Below are 17,991 nucleotides of genomic sequence, written 5' to 3'. Positions count from 1 at the left end.
GTGGACTCACGATGCATTATTTCCTTTGCAGAAGTCTAATAAATTTAATCAAGTCTTTCTCCTCTGCTTTCAAGAAACTTACCCTATATTCTTGAAGTGTGTGAGTAGTAAATATTTTTGAGGTTTCAGCACTTCAAATTTTATCAGAAGTGATGAAAATGTCCCAAATGTATTGTGGAGAAGTGCCAGACAGGCAGATGCTCAGAAGTACACAGAATGTGTTCACGAAGTTTTATTTTCTCACAAAATGAATCTAAAAATCTTGACTAATTTTGCACATTTCTTAAAACCGAATGGTTTGTAATGATGCCTTTGTTTCAGTGAAGTGTTAGTAAAAGTGAGGTGGGATCTAACAGACTTACACCTGGTTTCTTCTTGACTTAAGATCTCTTACTGAATTTCATAGGAACTAGGATGTAAGCACATCCTAGAGCTCTAATGTCACTAAGGCTATTAGACACACACACACTGTCCAGCAGTCAGGGGTCCATATCTTTGGCAGAAAAGCTAAAAATATTTTATGTTTCTTCTGGATCAAAGCCACTGTGAAAAATTAAAATCCTCATATACACATATATGTGACCACATACACTTTTCCATTAGTGCTCAAAATGGCCTTTCCAGGTGATGTCTATATACTGAAAGGGACTCTAGGAAGGGAATTTGTACCATGTATTTCAAGAGATCACCTAAGCAGCACTTGCTAGTAGTTTAACTATGTCAAACAGAAACAAGGTGATTACATCTCTGACTGACTGAAATTTGTCTGATAAGATTTGGTATTACTATTGTCTTTCAGGTATTACAGATGTTAAACCTTTATAGAAGTGTCCAAGGTTCTCTTTCTGGCCTAAGTAACCTGAAATGTGAAGAGGTAACTAGTTCCAGGGGTTAACTGGGCTGGACCATTAGCATACGAATTATTCTTTTAGGGTGTATGAAGAGTACTGCTTTTAAAGGGAGAAATGAAATGCCTTAGTAAACTAGGAGACATGAAAGAATGAAAACACTTACCTGCATTAAAGCTGTGAGGCTCCTGTGCCAGACACCATCAGTGTTATAGCCCTGCACTTGAGTAGAAAAGCTGCTGTGAGGTCAGAGCTTCCCTTACTAAAATCCCATAGCGAATAGAGGTTTGAGGTGTGTAAAGTAACGTATGATCCGCCATGCTCATAGCCTGATGATGCAAGGATACTTAGGTTGTAAGTGAATTACATCTGACCTATCTCTGCACCTGACTATGTTGATAATTTGGGCTTTTGATAAATTCACTGCTTCAGTCTTGGGAATGGTAAAGGAATTGGGTAAAGTTAGTACTTAAAAAAAGGAATTACATGACTAGTGCCAGGGAAAGTTCAGGAAAGCATTACGAAAAATAAAGAAAACCTTTCCAAAAATGCACAGAAATAGACAAAAGTTTTGCCAATGAAAGACTAAAAGGGACCAATATCTTCTTGTGTGAGACAGCCCTGCCTAAGAAAATACTGGGTTATTTCCTTGGAGATCTGTTGGATGGATTAAATCAGCCTTTACAGAGTAAGCCCTCTTGAAAATTGCCTTTTATGGATTATCATTACTTCTGTTCTGGATCCAGTTACAACTAGTTCTTTAAAGACTGCAACCGTAACAGAGATGTTCTTACATTTAACACCATTCTAGGAGTCAGTTTCACTTGGAGGCATACACCTCTTTAGCCTAGCTCTTCTTAAACAATACCAAACTAGTACAGCTTCCAGGGCTGGGGAGCACAGAGCATGTAGGATGGATCCTGAGCTGCTTGGAAAGGTGAAAACAAGAGAACAACACTCAAATGAAGCAAACCACATAAATGAAGCTCATGATGGTACAGGGGTAGTAAAATTTTTTTGATTGAAACCTTGTCATGGCTGCATTATTCAAGAAAAAGGTGTACAAAGGGCAACAAGTTTATTACACTTCACCCAGAGTTCCCTTTTTTCTGTTACTGTGAAAAAAATATCAGTCAAATTAATATAGGTGGAGCTTAGTAAAGACTGCCACAAATACCTGGAGAAATGTGTGCCTGTAAATGTTTCCTGCCTATGATTTATAAAATGTAAGGTGAATGGAGCGAGCAAGCACTTTACATGTTAGATCTAATAATTCTTTTAAATAAAAGTAGTTCCTAAAAAAGCCTAGTCAAAATCTAAGTTGCACTGTACATAAGCACAAGTGATAACAAGCAGCTTTAGCCCAAAGCTTAGCCAAACACAAAAGACAAAGGCTAAACAAAAGTAGTATTAGTTATCCTGAGTTTGAACTGTAAGCACATAGGTACATAACTGACTTTAAAGACCTGAACAGTCTCACAGATGCTCACAAAACTGGTAGTGACTTAATACCCAACCCATGTTTCAATGTATGTAGTACTGAGGACAGATTCAGATGCAGAGACACTTACTTTCCTTATGGCCTTTGTCATTGCTTGGTCAGTTAGGCATAAACTACCTGCGTGGATCATGAGACCTACCTTCCCCACACAATTTTTGACAATGCAAATAATTAAGGGGTAATTTTTGTCCTGACATAGTCCCATCCCGTTTTACACATTTGTCCTGGTTTTGTCTGGGATAGAATTAATTTTCTTCCCTGTAGCTGGTACAGTGCTGTGGTTTTGGATTTAGTGTGAGAATAATGTTGATAACGCACAGATGATTTAGTTGTTGCTAAGTAGCGCTTATCCTAAAGTAAGGATTTTTCAGTTTCCCATGCTCTGCCAGCTGGCAGGTGCACAAGAAGCTGGGAGGGAGCATGGCCAGGACAGCTGACCCAAAGGGATATTGTATACTGTAGGACATCACTCTCAGTATATAAAGTGGGGGAAGTTGGCTGGGTGAGGTGGATCGCTGCTCAGGCATCAGTCAGAGGGTGGTGAGCAATTGTGTTATGCATCACTTGTCTTTTCTTGGGTTTTATTTATCTTTATTATATTGTATTTCATTACTATTATTATATTTTATTATTGTTATTATATTTTCTTTTCATTTAAATATTAAACTGCTATTATCTCAACCCACAAGTTTTACTTTTTTTTTATTCTTGTCCCTGTCCTACTCAAAGCGGGAAGGACTGAGCGAGTGGCTGTGTGGTGCTTAGTGGCTGGCTGGGATTAAACTGTGACAATATTGCAGATTAAACAGCTTCAGAGAATATGCATGAAACTTCACCCAGCACTACAGTCCTTCAAGCTTTGCAGCTGAAGTTAGATTTCCCAGTCACAGAGATTCACTGAAAACCGGGATAAGAGAACGTTAAGAGAAAGGAAAAGGGCAGCAGTAAAGAAAATCCAATTTCTCCACAACACCTACAAAGCTAAAGAACGTTATATTAACTCACTCATACAGTCCCTGGAAGTTGGTTCCCAGGGCAGCTGGAGACAGTAGAATCAGAGCTGCTATCCATCGAACTCTCCTTTTATTTTGTCGTTTTTTGTTTGGGTTTTGGGGTTTGTTTTTGGTTTTGTTTTGAGGGGTTTTTTTGGTTTGTTTTTTTTTTTTTTTTTTCCCCCAGTCTGTATGCTGCAGCTATAGCTTATTTGTCTGACAGTTACCTTGTACTTGGTGCTATGGTATGCAAAGGTTATTGTAATTTATATGCAAAGCTCGATGAATATAGAATTTAAAAGTGCCCCAGAGACATTCTTGAAATGAGATGCCAAATCTCAGAAGTTGTATCTTTATGAGGAAAATTTGAATACAAAACACCGAGGTTTATGACTCTTGCACATATTAATTCATACCAATCCATGTTATAAGAGGATTAAAGGGGCTATTTCTCATCTTGGGCTGAGACAGGAACTCCGCCAGATTTACTGACTTGCTGTGAGAAATCTACTTTATCTGGCTGATAGATAACTTTAAAGTGTAAATCACGATGGTGAGCTCATCACAAGTCTACCATTAGCAGCCTATAAAATGCTTGGTGTTGCAGATCACAAGAGATTTTGAAAACAAGGTGAGCAAACTGGTCAGCAAAAACAGACCCTAAACTTCGCGCTTTATTTTCTGTCATAGGAAAGTTAACAGAACTGAAATCAAAACAATTTTTATTATACATCCATTCCCTTGGCAACTACCAATTATCGTGGCTTTGTGGGAGAGTCTACATTTTAGAAGATACTATTGTAATTGTGCAGACCCAAGAATTCTTACCTCATCTGTGGCCCAGGTGTTTTGTCTGGGAAGAAAAAGGGAAACCAAATGTCCTGTGGAAATCCCTGATGTTCTCCTTAAGGAGCCCTGTCCACCACTGTTCTCTCCAATGTCCTATAAGTAGCCCATTGGGTTTGTACCCTATTTGCTGTGTGAGGAACTGGTCACTTCAGGATTACATCATAGAGAAACCCAGAGTCCAGAAGCTTGAAATACCAATGCTGACAAAAGATCACAAAGACTTGAAATTTCCTCTGTAGACAGACAATATTTACATTAATACTTTCAAATGCATTCAGTAACTGGAAAGACAGCAGCCATGATATTTCCATCTTAGTACGGTTGTTACTGATTTGTCCTCCTGCTGGTAAAAGCACACATTGCACTCTCTATGTGTCTCATGCAAACATGAAAGCACACACAGGCAGATGATGTGCTTTCAAGCCATCCACAGATGGTTTCCCCATCAGGGTTTACTTTGCCATTTAGACCTCCTGCTTCACAGACTCCTCTCGGTGTTGTAGTCCCTATTTTCTGTAATTAACTTCTGTTCCTCCCCCTATTTTTTTTTACAAATGCTTTTCACTCTGATGCTTAGAGTCAACCGTCTCCCCAAAGCACTGTGATATTTAACAGCATCCGGAAAAAATGTGGTTAGAGAATTGGGACACTTAAAGGAGACACTGCTCTCGTAAGTGTGCATTCACATTTTTGAATAGATATTCAGAGGGTGGGAATGTAGATGAGGGAGAAGCTATGAAAGGGCTTATTACTAATTAACTGTATCTATTTCTCCCCCCTTTAAACTGCTTTTTGTTTATCATTTCAGCTGGTAGGGTAATACACTAAATTAAAGCTGCAGAACACAATTATAATTAAGATTCAAAAAGCCAATTGCCTGTTAGTAAACTACCAATTGATAATAATGTAAGGGATATTTATAGCTCTTTGCTAAGTGTGCCACAGATTTGCATCAATAACATACTTGCTAATCTCCAAACATTTTATTCAATAGCTTTTTATTTACTATTGAAGGTAAGATTACTCTTCTCAAGCCATCCTTTCTAAAAGTGTCTCGCTTTCATTTTGTTTGCAGAGTTCAGCAAACACAGATGCTTCAGTCCTTTCCTCTCCTATGAAATAGTAATAACAGTATATAATTACTAGCATCACACCATACAGAAAACCTTGCCATAAAGAACATACTATACATAGTTCAGCACTCACAGCATCTTGCTAGCTCTACAGCTTCTTCTTTCTGAGTCATCTCACATATTCTATAGAGGAGAAAACAAACCACCTTACCCAGGAGAGGAATCAGCCACCTTTGGGCAGAGCCCCAAACGTAGGGCCCTAGTTTTTGTGCCTTTCACAGGGAGGTGAAGCAAGATGTGTTTAAAGAGTTTAAAAAAAATACATTACTGAAGTGACAGATTTTGGTTTATGTTTAGTGTGTGTTATTGGGGGATTAATAACGAACTTTTATAATTTTTTTTAATTACTGTAAAAAAGAGTGTAACTCATTTCAGCTGTGTGATGAAGTGTAAATAATTGCAATGGGACTTTTTTATGAAATGTCATTCTTGCATCATATGCTTGCTAAAATTTGAGTGGCCTCGTAGTACTAATTATTGGATTCATTATGAGACACTGTGTATTATCCCATCATGTGTACAGCAGTAAGAGAACTACATAGGCACAGGTGCCTGTCTGCCATCCACTGTTTAGGCACTGGAAGGACAATGATGAAGCGTGAGGGTGTCTCATCTCTTATTGTGCCATGACTGCTCTTGAAACACAAGTGCCATAAATCTGCTAAATATATGAGCACCTGCATGATTGAGAAGGGATATGGCGTATACCAAGGACCGAAGACAGTGATGCAAGGTTATATGGTGGGGTGATGTAGGTTAAATAGAGGCAAAATGGCTGCATTGGAAATTAAAGCCTGAATTGTGCTTGTAGCTACTGCCAGGAGTGAGGAGCTTGGAGACTAGAGCACACCATCTTGGAAAAAAAGCCTGGGAGATCCCTTACAAAAATGTACCTCTTTATCAACCTGACCCTTTTGTTGGAGGGAAAATGAGAGCTAGAAATGAATGATCTGCCCATTCCTCAGCACTCCTTGATAGCAGGGTCTGGGTAAGGGAAAGACAGAAAGAAAACAAGTTTCCCTTGTCCTGCACATGTGGGAAGAATGTCAGTAAACCTGTGTAAGAAAATATTCCCAATCCTGAAGCAGGGTTGTAATTTCTCCCAGCCACAATTGGCTCTGTGAGTCGGCCTGTAAATAAATTTTTTTTATTCTTCAAAGACACATACCTTATGGCTTAAGCTGGAAAAGCATGTGAGAGCTGAAAAAAAAGGGAGGTAATAGAGCAAAGAAAAATGGATAGGATGCAAGGGAGAGTTTTGCTGTCACTACAGCAGAAAGGGATGCAGCACGAGAGCATGAGTTTGTCAGAAATCTTGCCAGAAGTCTAAGGTGGCACGGTTTTCCTCTGCATCTCCTCTCTTTGGAGCTAGACGATGTCAACCTTCCCATAGGTTGGCCGAGCACAGGGTGAATCCAGGTGATGATTATGCAAGAGATTTTTGCTTCCTATGCTGCCTATCACAAATTTTATTATGGGTGGGCAAGTGAACTGACTCGCCCCAGGTCTGGCTAGATAATTATATGGTCATTACTAACCACATTACTGAAGGGTAAATATGCAGTTATTTTTATCCATAAAATCAGCTCTTTCAACCCTAAGACTAATTCCACATTATTATGCAGCAGTATGTAATTACTATAAGACAGCTTCTACCCTCAAAGAAGCAGGCACTGTTCCAAATGAAATCTTTCAGGGTATTAAGCCATGCAATCTGACAGCAGGATTTGTCCTCTATCAGCTACCCAATAAAAATTATAAAACTGTAACTAGAAAATAGGTAGTAACAAGACCCTATTACCAGGCATAAGCACTAACAATTCCTATCTCATTCAGGTTTGGAACAAAAATCAGGTTTTTTGGTGGGTTTTTTTGGTGGTTTTTTTTTTTTTTTTTTAGAAAGAAATGCATTATGTGGAGAAACATGTTGCTGTAACACTTAAATTTCCCATCCCAGAGGGCTGATTGCTTTAGGTGTGACTCCTGAGAGAAAGCACTGCAAAGTCTCTGTAAAGTTAGATGTTAGTTAAAACAGAAGAGGAAAGGTAGTTGTAACTAGTGTAGGTATAGCTGATGATCCTTGTAACTCTTTTCATTTATTGCAGGTACTGTTGCGTGATTTACCATGGAAAAATTGCTCTGCAGCATCCTGGTGTTTGGAATGGCTGTCATGGTCAACGCTTGTCCCAAATATTGTGTCTGTCAGAACCTGTCTGAGTCACTGGGGACTTTGTGTCCCTCCAAGGGTCTCCTATTTGTACCGTTAGACATAGATCGAAGGACTGTTGAACTCCGACTTGGGGGCAACTTTATTATTAATATCAGCCGACAGGATTTTGCCAATATGTCTGGACTTGTTGACCTCACTTTGTCCAGGAACACCATCAGTTACATACAGCCCTATTCTTTCACTGACTTGGAGAGCCTTCGGTCTTTACATCTGGACAGCAACAGACTGCCTGACATTGGAGAAGATATTTTGAGAGGCTTAATTAACCTTCAGCATTTGATTTTAAACAACAACCAGCTAAGCAGCATCTCTGATGAAGCCTTTGAGGATTTTCTGCTGACATTGGAAGACTTAGACCTTTCCTACAATAACCTCCGAAGCATTCCCTGGGAATCTATAAGGAAGATGATAAACCTGCACCAGCTCAGTTTAGATCATAACCTCATAGATTATATTACAGAGGGGACATTTGCAGATCTTCAGAAATTGGCCAGATTGGATCTAACATCCAACAGACTTCAGAAGCTCCCCCCTGACCCTATATTTGCCAGATCTCAAGTAATTTCATTATCTGTTACCCCATTTTCTCCACCTTTGTCTCTCAGCTTTGGGGGCAACCCACTGCATTGCAACTGTGAGCTACTGTGGTTAAGGCGACTTGACAGAGATGATGATATGGAAACTTGTGCTTCTCCTCCAGGTCTAAAGGGAAGGTACTTCTGGTATGTACGGGAGGAAGAATTTGTTTGTGAGCCTCCTCTTATTACACAACATACTCACAAGTTGCTGGTTTTAGAAGGGCAAACTGCCACACTGAAATGCAAAGCCATTGGGGATCCCACGCCTATCATTCATTGGGTGGCTCCTGATGACCGGCTCATTGGGAACTCTTCGAGGACAGCTGTCTATGACAATGGCACCTTAGATATCCTCATTACCACCTCCAAGGATTACGGGACTTTCACATGCATAGCAGCCAACGCTGCTGGAGAGTCCACTGCAACAATTGAACTCTCAATTGTTCAGCTCCCCCATCTCAGCAATGGCACAGGCCGAGCAGCCCCACCGAAATCCAGGCTCTCAGACATCACCAGCTCCAGCAAGTCTAACCGTGGGGAAACAAAAGGCCCACCAGAAAGGGCTGTCTTGGTGTCAGAGGTGACCACTACCTCAGCTTTGGTCAAGTGGACGGTGAGCAAGTCGGCCCCTCGGGTAAAAATGTATCAGCTGCAGTATAATTGCTCGGATGATGAAGTCCTGATCTACAGGTAAATGAAATTGCTATTTGGTCCTGTGATGATGGCAGGAGGTAGAAAGCAGGATATGAGGTAGCACTGAGATAGCACTGCCACCAGTAGCATTAGCAGTGCCTGATGAATTTGCATTGTGCCTGTCAGTTTATCTATTGGTCTGTTCATCACTTTTCTGTCTAAGTCATACCTTACAAATCTCTGTAGTATTCATTCTCTAACAACAGGTGTTTTCAGTAAAATTTCCAGTTTAGGAAAAAAATAGTACTGTAGTTGGTAGACTCCTTACTAGGCGTAACAAAGAAAGAATAACTTGACAGGCTAAAAGTCAGAAGTTTCCCTTTCCACCTCCTGTAGGTGGGATTGAAACAGACTACTGAGAGAGGAAGCGATGTGGGAGGAAGTTTGTGCTGTCTACCCATAACACAGGCTCTAATTATTCTGCGATTCAAGATTCAGATTTAGCAAGAGATTTTTCACCTACATGAAAGAGCTTGTTTCTTACTTCACTAACATCTGTTTTACACAACTGTAATGGCTGACAACTTTGGAGCATTTAATGTTTTATACTGTATTAAAAGCAAGAGGAGATAGAGATAATTTCAAAATCAAGCCCTGAATGTTCATTATGCTCCTTCAGTTCTACAACTCCTCTAACTTTTAATGATGTAAAACAAGAATCTCTCCTGCAGTGAAGAAGCAATAAATTTTAGGGATTAAAAATGGGTAGGAACAGTACAGGAAAAGTGTTACTGCTTTTTCCTTCTGTCTTGGAAGAATGATTGACAGAGTATGCTCATGCTAGTGATGAATTCCTAGAAACCACCCTTTCCTGCCTTTTTATTGCAAAGGCAGCAATATCAGATGCATTGAGCTGAAGTCTCTCTTTGGCTATATGTGAGCTACCAGCAGAAGTCACAACCTCGTGGCAAAGTAGAACCAAACGCATAAAGTCCTATAGCTCTATAAGCATCCTGAAGCCAGCAGAGAAAAATTTGATCTAGTAGGGGAATAATGGGATTTGAGTTTTGACTCTAATTTGATAATGAAAACTGTCCAACACATAGTCAAAGCCATTGATTTCCTCAGTTGGCTTGGTGTTCTTATCTACTGGCCTGAAGATTAATTGGTCCTTCTTCTACTGCCTGCAATGAGAGCTGAGGCACTAGCCAAGTCACAGTACTCATCCTCAAGTTCCCAGAACAGACCCTGCTATTTTCTTCTTTACTGCAGCATAGTTTTCTTTACCCCGAGAAAGTAAAGACAAGAGATAGTCAATGTTCACATGATGTTTTTCACTCACCCTTCTCTTACAGTGAAATCTAATTTTAAAGGGTTTTTTAGAGCTGAATGTTTAGTTGACATGGACAAAGTTTTGTGCCACCAATACTTTTATCTCAATTAGTTGTAGAGCAGAAATAATGAAATTATTTACTTAGGTACTTCAAATTTACTAATTCTTTGCCAAAAGTAGGAATACTGACCAGCAGTTCCAAAGAACATTTTTTTAAAAGGACATTTATTCAGATACTGAAATAATCTGAGGAAATTCAGTTCCGTTCACTTCCATTCCTCAATTATAAAAATATGTTGAAAAAATCAAATTAATTAGCAGGTGGAAATTATTTGCCTTACTCTGGCTAATGGACAGCGGAACTGCTGCATTAGCTTTGGGACTTGCAGCTATGTGGAGTTAAGTACAATGAAAGGATAAGATAAAACTAAGTGATGATAGAGTATTAGGAATAGAATGAAAGAAAACATGTTAGTGTCAGTTTTTCCTGAGGCAAAGCTTTTGGCAAAAACTCAGGAGTAATTAAGATCTTGAGCACAGTGAAAAAACACTCTGAAGGATGTGTATAGCCATATGACACTGTGTAGTGAATTTGGCCCAGTGAACAGGAATATCCTTGCAACCAGAAAGAGAAGTCTGCAGAGGTTATCAGGTGTTGGAATTGGTTGGATGCATCAATTTGCTAAAGAGGAGGATGGCCAGGATAAATAAAACAAACAATGCAGAAATGAAGACATGCAATCTAGTAGCTGGAGGGGTGAGAATTAGCTGCTATGGGCAGAAATGAAAGATGCCATCTTGCCAGCCTGGTCTAGAGAAACAAGTGTCTGTCAAGGTGTCAGTCAGCCCTAAATTCTTACCCTGTCCCCACTGCTGCCTCTCAATAAGGTTTTGGCCCTTTGTTGCTTTACCTGGTTGTGGCTCAGTTTTCTAGAAGCACAGTAAGGACAGTGCTATTTCCATAAATCTCCCATCAGGGCTTTTTGAGGATTCATTGATGATGCAGTTCTTTTCATTCACAGCTCTTAAAAGCACTTCACTAAAGAAAACAAATTTTATTTCTCTACATTTTTCACGAGGGAAAAGTGAAACATAGAAAGATGAAATGAATTGTCCAGCATCTGAGAGTTAATCAGTGGCACTCATACTATCAAAACCAGCTCTTATGACTTTCAGTCAGGGAACTGCTCAATCCCTTAGAGTTAATTAACTAAAGCTGTTTTGCTTTAATTGGTCAGATGCATATCACTGCAATAAGTGTGTAGAAAAACCTAAGGGAAAAGGATTTCTACAGTGTTCTGCTCTATAAAATGCTGTGTATGTGCTAAATGGGATGCGGTACTGCTTAGCTGCTAAAATGATGGGCATTTAATATATGTTAAGATACACCAGTATGCCAGAACTGAGAGGTACACTGGCTGTGCTCAGCTTGAAGGAATTCTGCCTCACTAGTGAGGAATGCTGCACAAAAGACAGAAGTTTGCTACATTCTCTGCTAGGAACTTTTCATAGACATGGTACTTATAATGGAAGAGTGAAAGCAGAAGTTCTTCCGTCCCCATTGATATTTACATCTCTTCTGATCATTATCCAGGACACCAGTCCCATTCCCGCTTCCATCCTAGCTGTGGTCTTCCACTGCAGGAACTTCAGATGGTGCAAAGAGGACCATGATGGGGTGCAATGGCCCAATGAAAATTTAAAGGTGTGGGAGATAGTGGCAATTGTTCTTTGTTGGGCCTCCTGATTTCACTGAGCTGAAATGGTGTCAGAATCTGAAATCTGGCTCTGGGTACACCAGTGTCATCGTAATGAGGAGAACTGTTTGTCTGCCTCCCCCATCTGACCTTCCCTTGTATTTGCTGTCTCAGGGCCATTGCTGAATCTATCAGCAGGTTTTTATCTCTTTCGGTGAGTTCAGGATGCATGTTTCTGATACTGATCTAATGAACAGTGTCCTGGATCAGCACTCTGTTCCGCACAGCTTCCCAGAGTGAGAACGAGAAGCTGGAGCGAAGGGAGTGATAGCTTGTACAAACACCTCAAAGAGGCAGCTTGGTCAATATCAACTTGCAAAGACAATGACTGCCCCTAGGATTGGCACCAAATCAATAACCTGAGGCTGCTCAGAGGTGACATGTTATATTATCTTTTATATGTAATTGGCAGAAGGAAATGATTCCTTCTTTAATGGAGCATTCACTTAACTCTTAGTGGTATCTCAGAGCTGCCTTTTTTACCTTGACCTGTGTTCATATTTAGAAAGATCCTACAACAGGGGCCTGTGCTGGAGATATGTGTCACACCATTGCTTTACTGATCTATGTGTGCTCCTAATGAGCTCTTTCTTTCTCTCTGACTTGTCCTTGCACGTTTTTAGTAATAATGCTTTCAAGATAATGATATTGTTTCACCTGGAACAGAACCAGGATTCCTCTTTTTTCTAGAAAGAGTGAGAGGAAAGCTTGCTTTTCTTTTTCATCTTTTTTTTTTTTACTTGCTTTTCTAGCTTTTTTCCCTTGCTTTGTATTTTTTCCCTTTTCTGATTTACCTTGGTTATTCATTCGAAATTTTTTTTCCTCTTCACTCTCCTTAACTGTCCTATTCATCTTTGTGCCCTTCAAACCTATGCTACCCTGGATGGAGAAAATGGAAACTGTTGGTAATGTCATGAAATCACATTATGGCCAACAGGTGCCACAGAGAGAATAGATTGCTATCTATGTCTTCTGTTCATATATACAGGTTATAAGAGCAGGCCCTTTTAAAATGGAAATTAAAATTTCTCTGAAAACTGCAAGTCATTTTTTTAAACTACTGTCACATAATAAGGTCCCTTGGCTGACGCATGTACTCATGGTTCATGCTGCTTCAATACAGTAAACTGGATATGCATGAGCACGAATGGGATGCACTCACGAGTACTGAGGGATCTGGTTTAATGTCAGTGCAAGGCCATTAACTTTGAACAATTGTGGTACTTGGGAAAGATACCTGAGGACTGGAGGAAAGCAAATATCACTCCTACCTTCAAAACACGCAAGAAGAAAGATACAAGGAACTACAGGTCAGTCAGCCTCAGCTCAATTCCCGGGAAGATGATAGAGTAATTAATCCTGGGAATCATTTCCAGGAAGATGTGATGGACAAGAAGGTGATTGGGAGTCATCAGCATGGATTCACAAAGTCATGCTTGACAAACCTGACAAACTTTTACGATGAAATAACTAGTTTGGTAGACAAGGCGAGAGCAATAAATGACCTCACTAAGGCTTTTGACACTGTTTTATAAGATCCTTGTAGAAAAAATGATGAAGTGTTCACTGGATGAGCAGTGAGGTAGATTTAAAACTAGCCAATGTCTGAGCCAGGAGGGTTTTAATGATGAGTGGTGTGAAGTCTAGTTGGAGACCAGTAACTAATAGTATAACCTGAGAGTCAATACTGGTCCACAATCTATTTAACATCAATCCCTTTTAATTTCATCAGTGACCTGTATGATAGAGCATAGTGCACCCTCAGTAATTTTGCTGATGACACAAAATTGTGAGGAGTGGTTGATAGACCCGTGTCATGCTGTCATTCAGAGGGCCCTCAACAGGCTGGAGAAATGTGCTGAGAAACCCCGTGATATTCAACAAAAGGAAATCCCAAGTCCTGCCTCTGAGGAGGAATAACCCCAAGCACCAGAGATGCTGGGGCCACCTGGCTAGAAAGCAGCTTTGCAGAAAAGGACCTGAGGGTCCTGGTGGACACAAGACTGAACATGAGCCATCAATGCACCCTTGCCATAGAGAAGGCTAATGGTAACCTGGGCTGCATTAGGAGGAGTGTTACCAGAAGGTCGAGGAAGGTGATGCGTCCCCTCTACTCAGCACTGGTGAGGCTGCACCTGAAGTACTGTGTCCAGTTTAGGCTCCTCAGTACAAAAGAGACATGGGCATACTGGAGAGAGTCCAGAAAAGAGCCACTAAGATGATTAAGGAACTGGAGTACCTCACATATGTGGAAGGACTGATACCTATGACTGTTCAGCCTGGAGAAGAGGAATCTCAGGGGGGAACTCATCAATGTGTACAAGTATCTGAAGGGAGGGTGTAAAAAGACAGTCAAACTTTTTTCAGTGGTGTCCAGTGCAGGACAAGAGGCACCATCTGAAGGTACCTAGGAGGTTCCATTAGGAAATACTTTTTTACTGTGATGGTGACCGAGCACTGGCACATGTGGCCCAGAGAGGTGGTGGAATCTCCATTCTTGGAGATACTCAAAAGCCATCTAGACATGGTCCTGGGCAACTGGGTCTAGGTGGCCCTGCTTGAGCAAGGGGGCTGAGTAACATGACCTCCAGAGGTTCCTTATAACCTCAACCAGTCTGTGACTCTGTAATCCTGAGTGCCACTCAGTTGGGCACTTCCTCTGACACTGAGATAATCACTGCAGAAGAGAAAAATCACTGCAGAAAAGAAAAACTGTTCCTCTAGAAGTGTACACTACTATTTACAAAGGCTGGAGTCAAGTGAATTTGGGTATGCTTAGACAGTTTTTAATGCAGCAACTTTCCCCTTCTTTCATCCTTTTCTGTAATATAAAGCACCCTTAAACACATGCCAATGACAGTAAATGTGTATTGTATCCATGACTTTTAGCCAAGACCAGAAGTTTGTTACAAAACGCAAAACGGAAATTCACTTCTTATTTGAAGGAAAAACATGCAGGAAGAGTAATCAATGTCCAACAGAGAAAGGAATGGAAGAAGCAAATGCAAAGCAATGTCTGTCCTTCGATTCAGGGTTAAAGGAGCAGACACTAGGAGACCTGCTTTATCATGCAAATCCTACCTGCTCCTGGGAAAGTTCAGAGTACATTTTTCACAGTCTAGACTCTCCTTTCAAAAGTGTTTCAGACATTTAAGATCATCAGACTTAGGATAAGTGCAACTTAGGCACTGGCATACTTAATTAGTTTTTAATAAGGTATTGAACTGAAATATTAAAAAAAAATCTTTGGGCCTCAGTTTCCTATCTGTAACTTGGGGTGACAGCACTGCCTTGCCTCATAGGGATAAACACATTAGTAAATATTATGTAACCAGGAGCCCACATAAATGGAGAGACCGGAGAGGCTTTGAAGTCATTGTGTGATCTGCCACAACAGGGATAGTCATGAATTATTAAGATGGAGCATTATGTAACTACAACACTTGAATTCAAGTAAGGCATCTGGGGACAGAGATTGTGTCTTTTTTATGTGTAGAGCACCCTACATGATGTGGGACCAAATCTCAGTTTTGGCCATTAGGTGTTGGTGTAATATAAATATTCACCACTGTTTCAAAAGATGAATAAATCCGCAAGTGTTTTGTAGAACTTCCTAGGTCATACTGAGCCTGCTGGCTGTGTTTTGAACTAAACCAGTGATGCAGCCCCTTAAAAATGTGCATGTGAAGTGCAACACTGCCATTAGATTGATGAGAGTTTTAGGTCTGTTTTATTTTGTGGTATTTCATACTAAGAGTGATAAAAACAACTGTACAAATTAAGAATTACTGTAGCACTATAGTCTCCCTAGCTTATAAATTCAGCACTGGGAAAAAAAAAAAAGTATTTTATATATTTCTGAAAGCTTACTTTTTCCATATATATTTTATGTAGCAGGCAGTCTAAGCATTAGAATATGAATAAATTACTTCACATCTCCAGTCTATTTAAACAATGGTGCTGTGGATTTGATTACTTAAACAATATAATAATGATTTACATTTACACAGACTTTTATTACAGACTGGCTGAACAGAGATCACTCTACCAACCACTGCTATCCTGTCACCTCTCAGTTAAATATTAGCTGCAGTTTTGCAGTCAGGTGATAGTGCAATTCCATTTTATGAGCAAAAAATAACTTCAGCATTTGCACTTATGGATACTTTAACCTAGGTAGGAAGTAATTAAATGAGTCTGAATTTCCCACAGCATAGTGGGATAAATATACCCATATACTCTTTCAGTCAATTGCATTTCAGTAAGAAAACGCTTTATGACCAAGGTGCTGCAAAATTCAAAAGTATCTAAGTTGTGTAAGGATGTTCTCTCAAACAGCAGTGCCACACTGATTACCAGGTCATGCATCAGTAAGGATGCCACTGTCTAGATTTCTAATGCTTCTTGCAATGCAAGCCTTTTGTGTGGAGATCTACCAGATAAAGTCTGAAAACAGAGGAAACCATGCTGCTGCTGTTCTCAAGAGCCTGATGCTGTAGCAAAACATGATTATACTATTTTCTCTATGAGAAAAATTAGAAATACATAGTTCTGGTCATTTTAGAAAAGGCAGAGGATTAATGTATTCTGAAAGGTCTGAACATCTGTGCTTACTCATGACTTGGACAGTGGATTCATACAAATGAAGGCTTGCATGTAAATGACTGGCACTCTTCTAGTGCTTTTTCAGTTCCACACTTGTCTTCAACTTCATTAGGTACTGACCTTCCTCTATGGCTCATAGCTGGTGCAAAAAACCTTCTTCAGTCTCAACATGTCAGATGTACTATCCCAGTTGCATTGTATCTAGGATACAAACCTTGATGTGGTCAAAGCATTTATATATTTAAACACTGAACAAAACAACCATTCGGAGGAAGGACATCACATGAAGACATTAATCATCATGTATTAATCATTTGTATTTGACAGGTTGAGACAGCAACTGTATAAAAATAAAAATGTGAAGTCACAGTCCCAAAGAGAAGCAAAATTTATATAAACAGAACAGGGGAAAGTTTGACATGGACGTTTCATACTGCAGGTTATTTGAGAGTGGTTTGTGGCAGTAGTGTGCATTGACTTCTAGAGGACCCTCAGCAAGTGCAGGCTTGCTGAAAGACATCAGACATAATGAAGAAGCTGCTTTACAGAAACATGTATTCTGAGACTGTGGGGTTTTATTTGCGTTTGTTGAAAAAATTTCATCTAATCTTTTTATTTTGTCTCCCTTGCTGGGAGACGGGTTTTTTTGAGGGTTGTTTTTGTTTGTTTTTTTGCCTGTTTGTGATTGTTTTTTTCTTCCCTTGCAATATGAGAAATTTTTGAAGAATAAGAAAGAAAATGTGATGAAAAGGAGAAAAATTATTGCCAGATAATGAAGTAAAAAATGGAATTATAAAATATGAAATAAATACAACAAAAATATGAAAATAAGAAAGAATTAAAGAAAAGTAGATGTACATCTCAGTACTGTCACTAAATTCATCCTAGATTGTTGTGACAAACAATCATCTACCTGAAGCTTCTACAGAAATTGATGAGAAAGCCATTGGTCGGAGCCAGTCTAGTTCATGATGAGCAGAGGCAGACCATGCAGATGCTGCTCAGACCATAATTTCTTGCTTGGTAACTGCCACAGAAAGGCAAGATACTAAATGGTCACTTATCCCTACACGAGATATGTCACTTTACGTGAGTATGTGAGACCTATGTGAGGGCATGTCACAGGGTGTTTGCATTACTGCTGCCCGTGCTGCAGTGTCCCAGCGGAGCAGAGAAGGACATGTAGAGCAGGGCAGAAGAGCTTCTTTCCCTGACTTGGAGGCATTCCCATTTCCTTCGAAATTTAACTGTCAAATACCATAGGGAAGAGCCTGATTCTCATCTCAGCCCCTGTTGTGCTGCTGGGAAGTAACATCACCACAGCCAGGTGTGTTGCACGGGGTGGAAAGGAAATCAGAATTGGTTTTCAGCATAAGACAGCAGTACTCCCATTTTATCTCTGCTGCTAATTATTTGTTTAGCTCCTCAAAGGCTCAGCATTTTTTTTGAGGGGAATTCAGGATGAGCAAATGCTTTCACGTAACATCTGCCACATCCATGCTCTCAGCTGGTCTGAACCCGAATGTTGTCCC

The 17,991-nt window shown here is 40.0% G+C and overlaps 1 protein-coding gene across 6 annotated transcripts in view; it reads left to right on the top strand.

The window, feature by feature from the left end:
- LRFN2 (leucine rich repeat and fibronectin type III domain containing 2) overlaps nt 1–17,991 on the top strand; it is a 159,226-nt gene that overhangs the window by 112,032 nt on the left and 29,203 nt on the right. For 5 of the 6 annotated variants that reach the window (XM_074897045.1, XM_074897044.1, XM_074897041.1 and 2 more), the window contains one exon: nt 7,429–8,821. In XM_074897045.1, the coding sequence (XP_074753146.1) occupies nt 7,449–8,821 (1,373 nt within the window). In that variant the 5' untranslated portion in view covers nt 7,429–7,448. Of the gene's footprint in view, nt 1–4,767; nt 4,861–7,428; nt 8,822–17,991 lie in introns of all 6 variants that reach the window. The other variant, XM_074897039.1, reaches the window with a different exon arrangement.

The sequence above is a fragment of the Athene noctua genome, chromosome 1, assembly GCF_965140245.1.
Source record: "Athene noctua chromosome 1, bAthNoc1.hap1.1, whole genome shotgun sequence".
NCBI lineage: Eukaryota > Metazoa > Chordata > Aves > Strigiformes > Strigidae > Athene > Athene noctua.
This window is presented reverse-complemented; position numbering and strand designations above follow the sequence as displayed.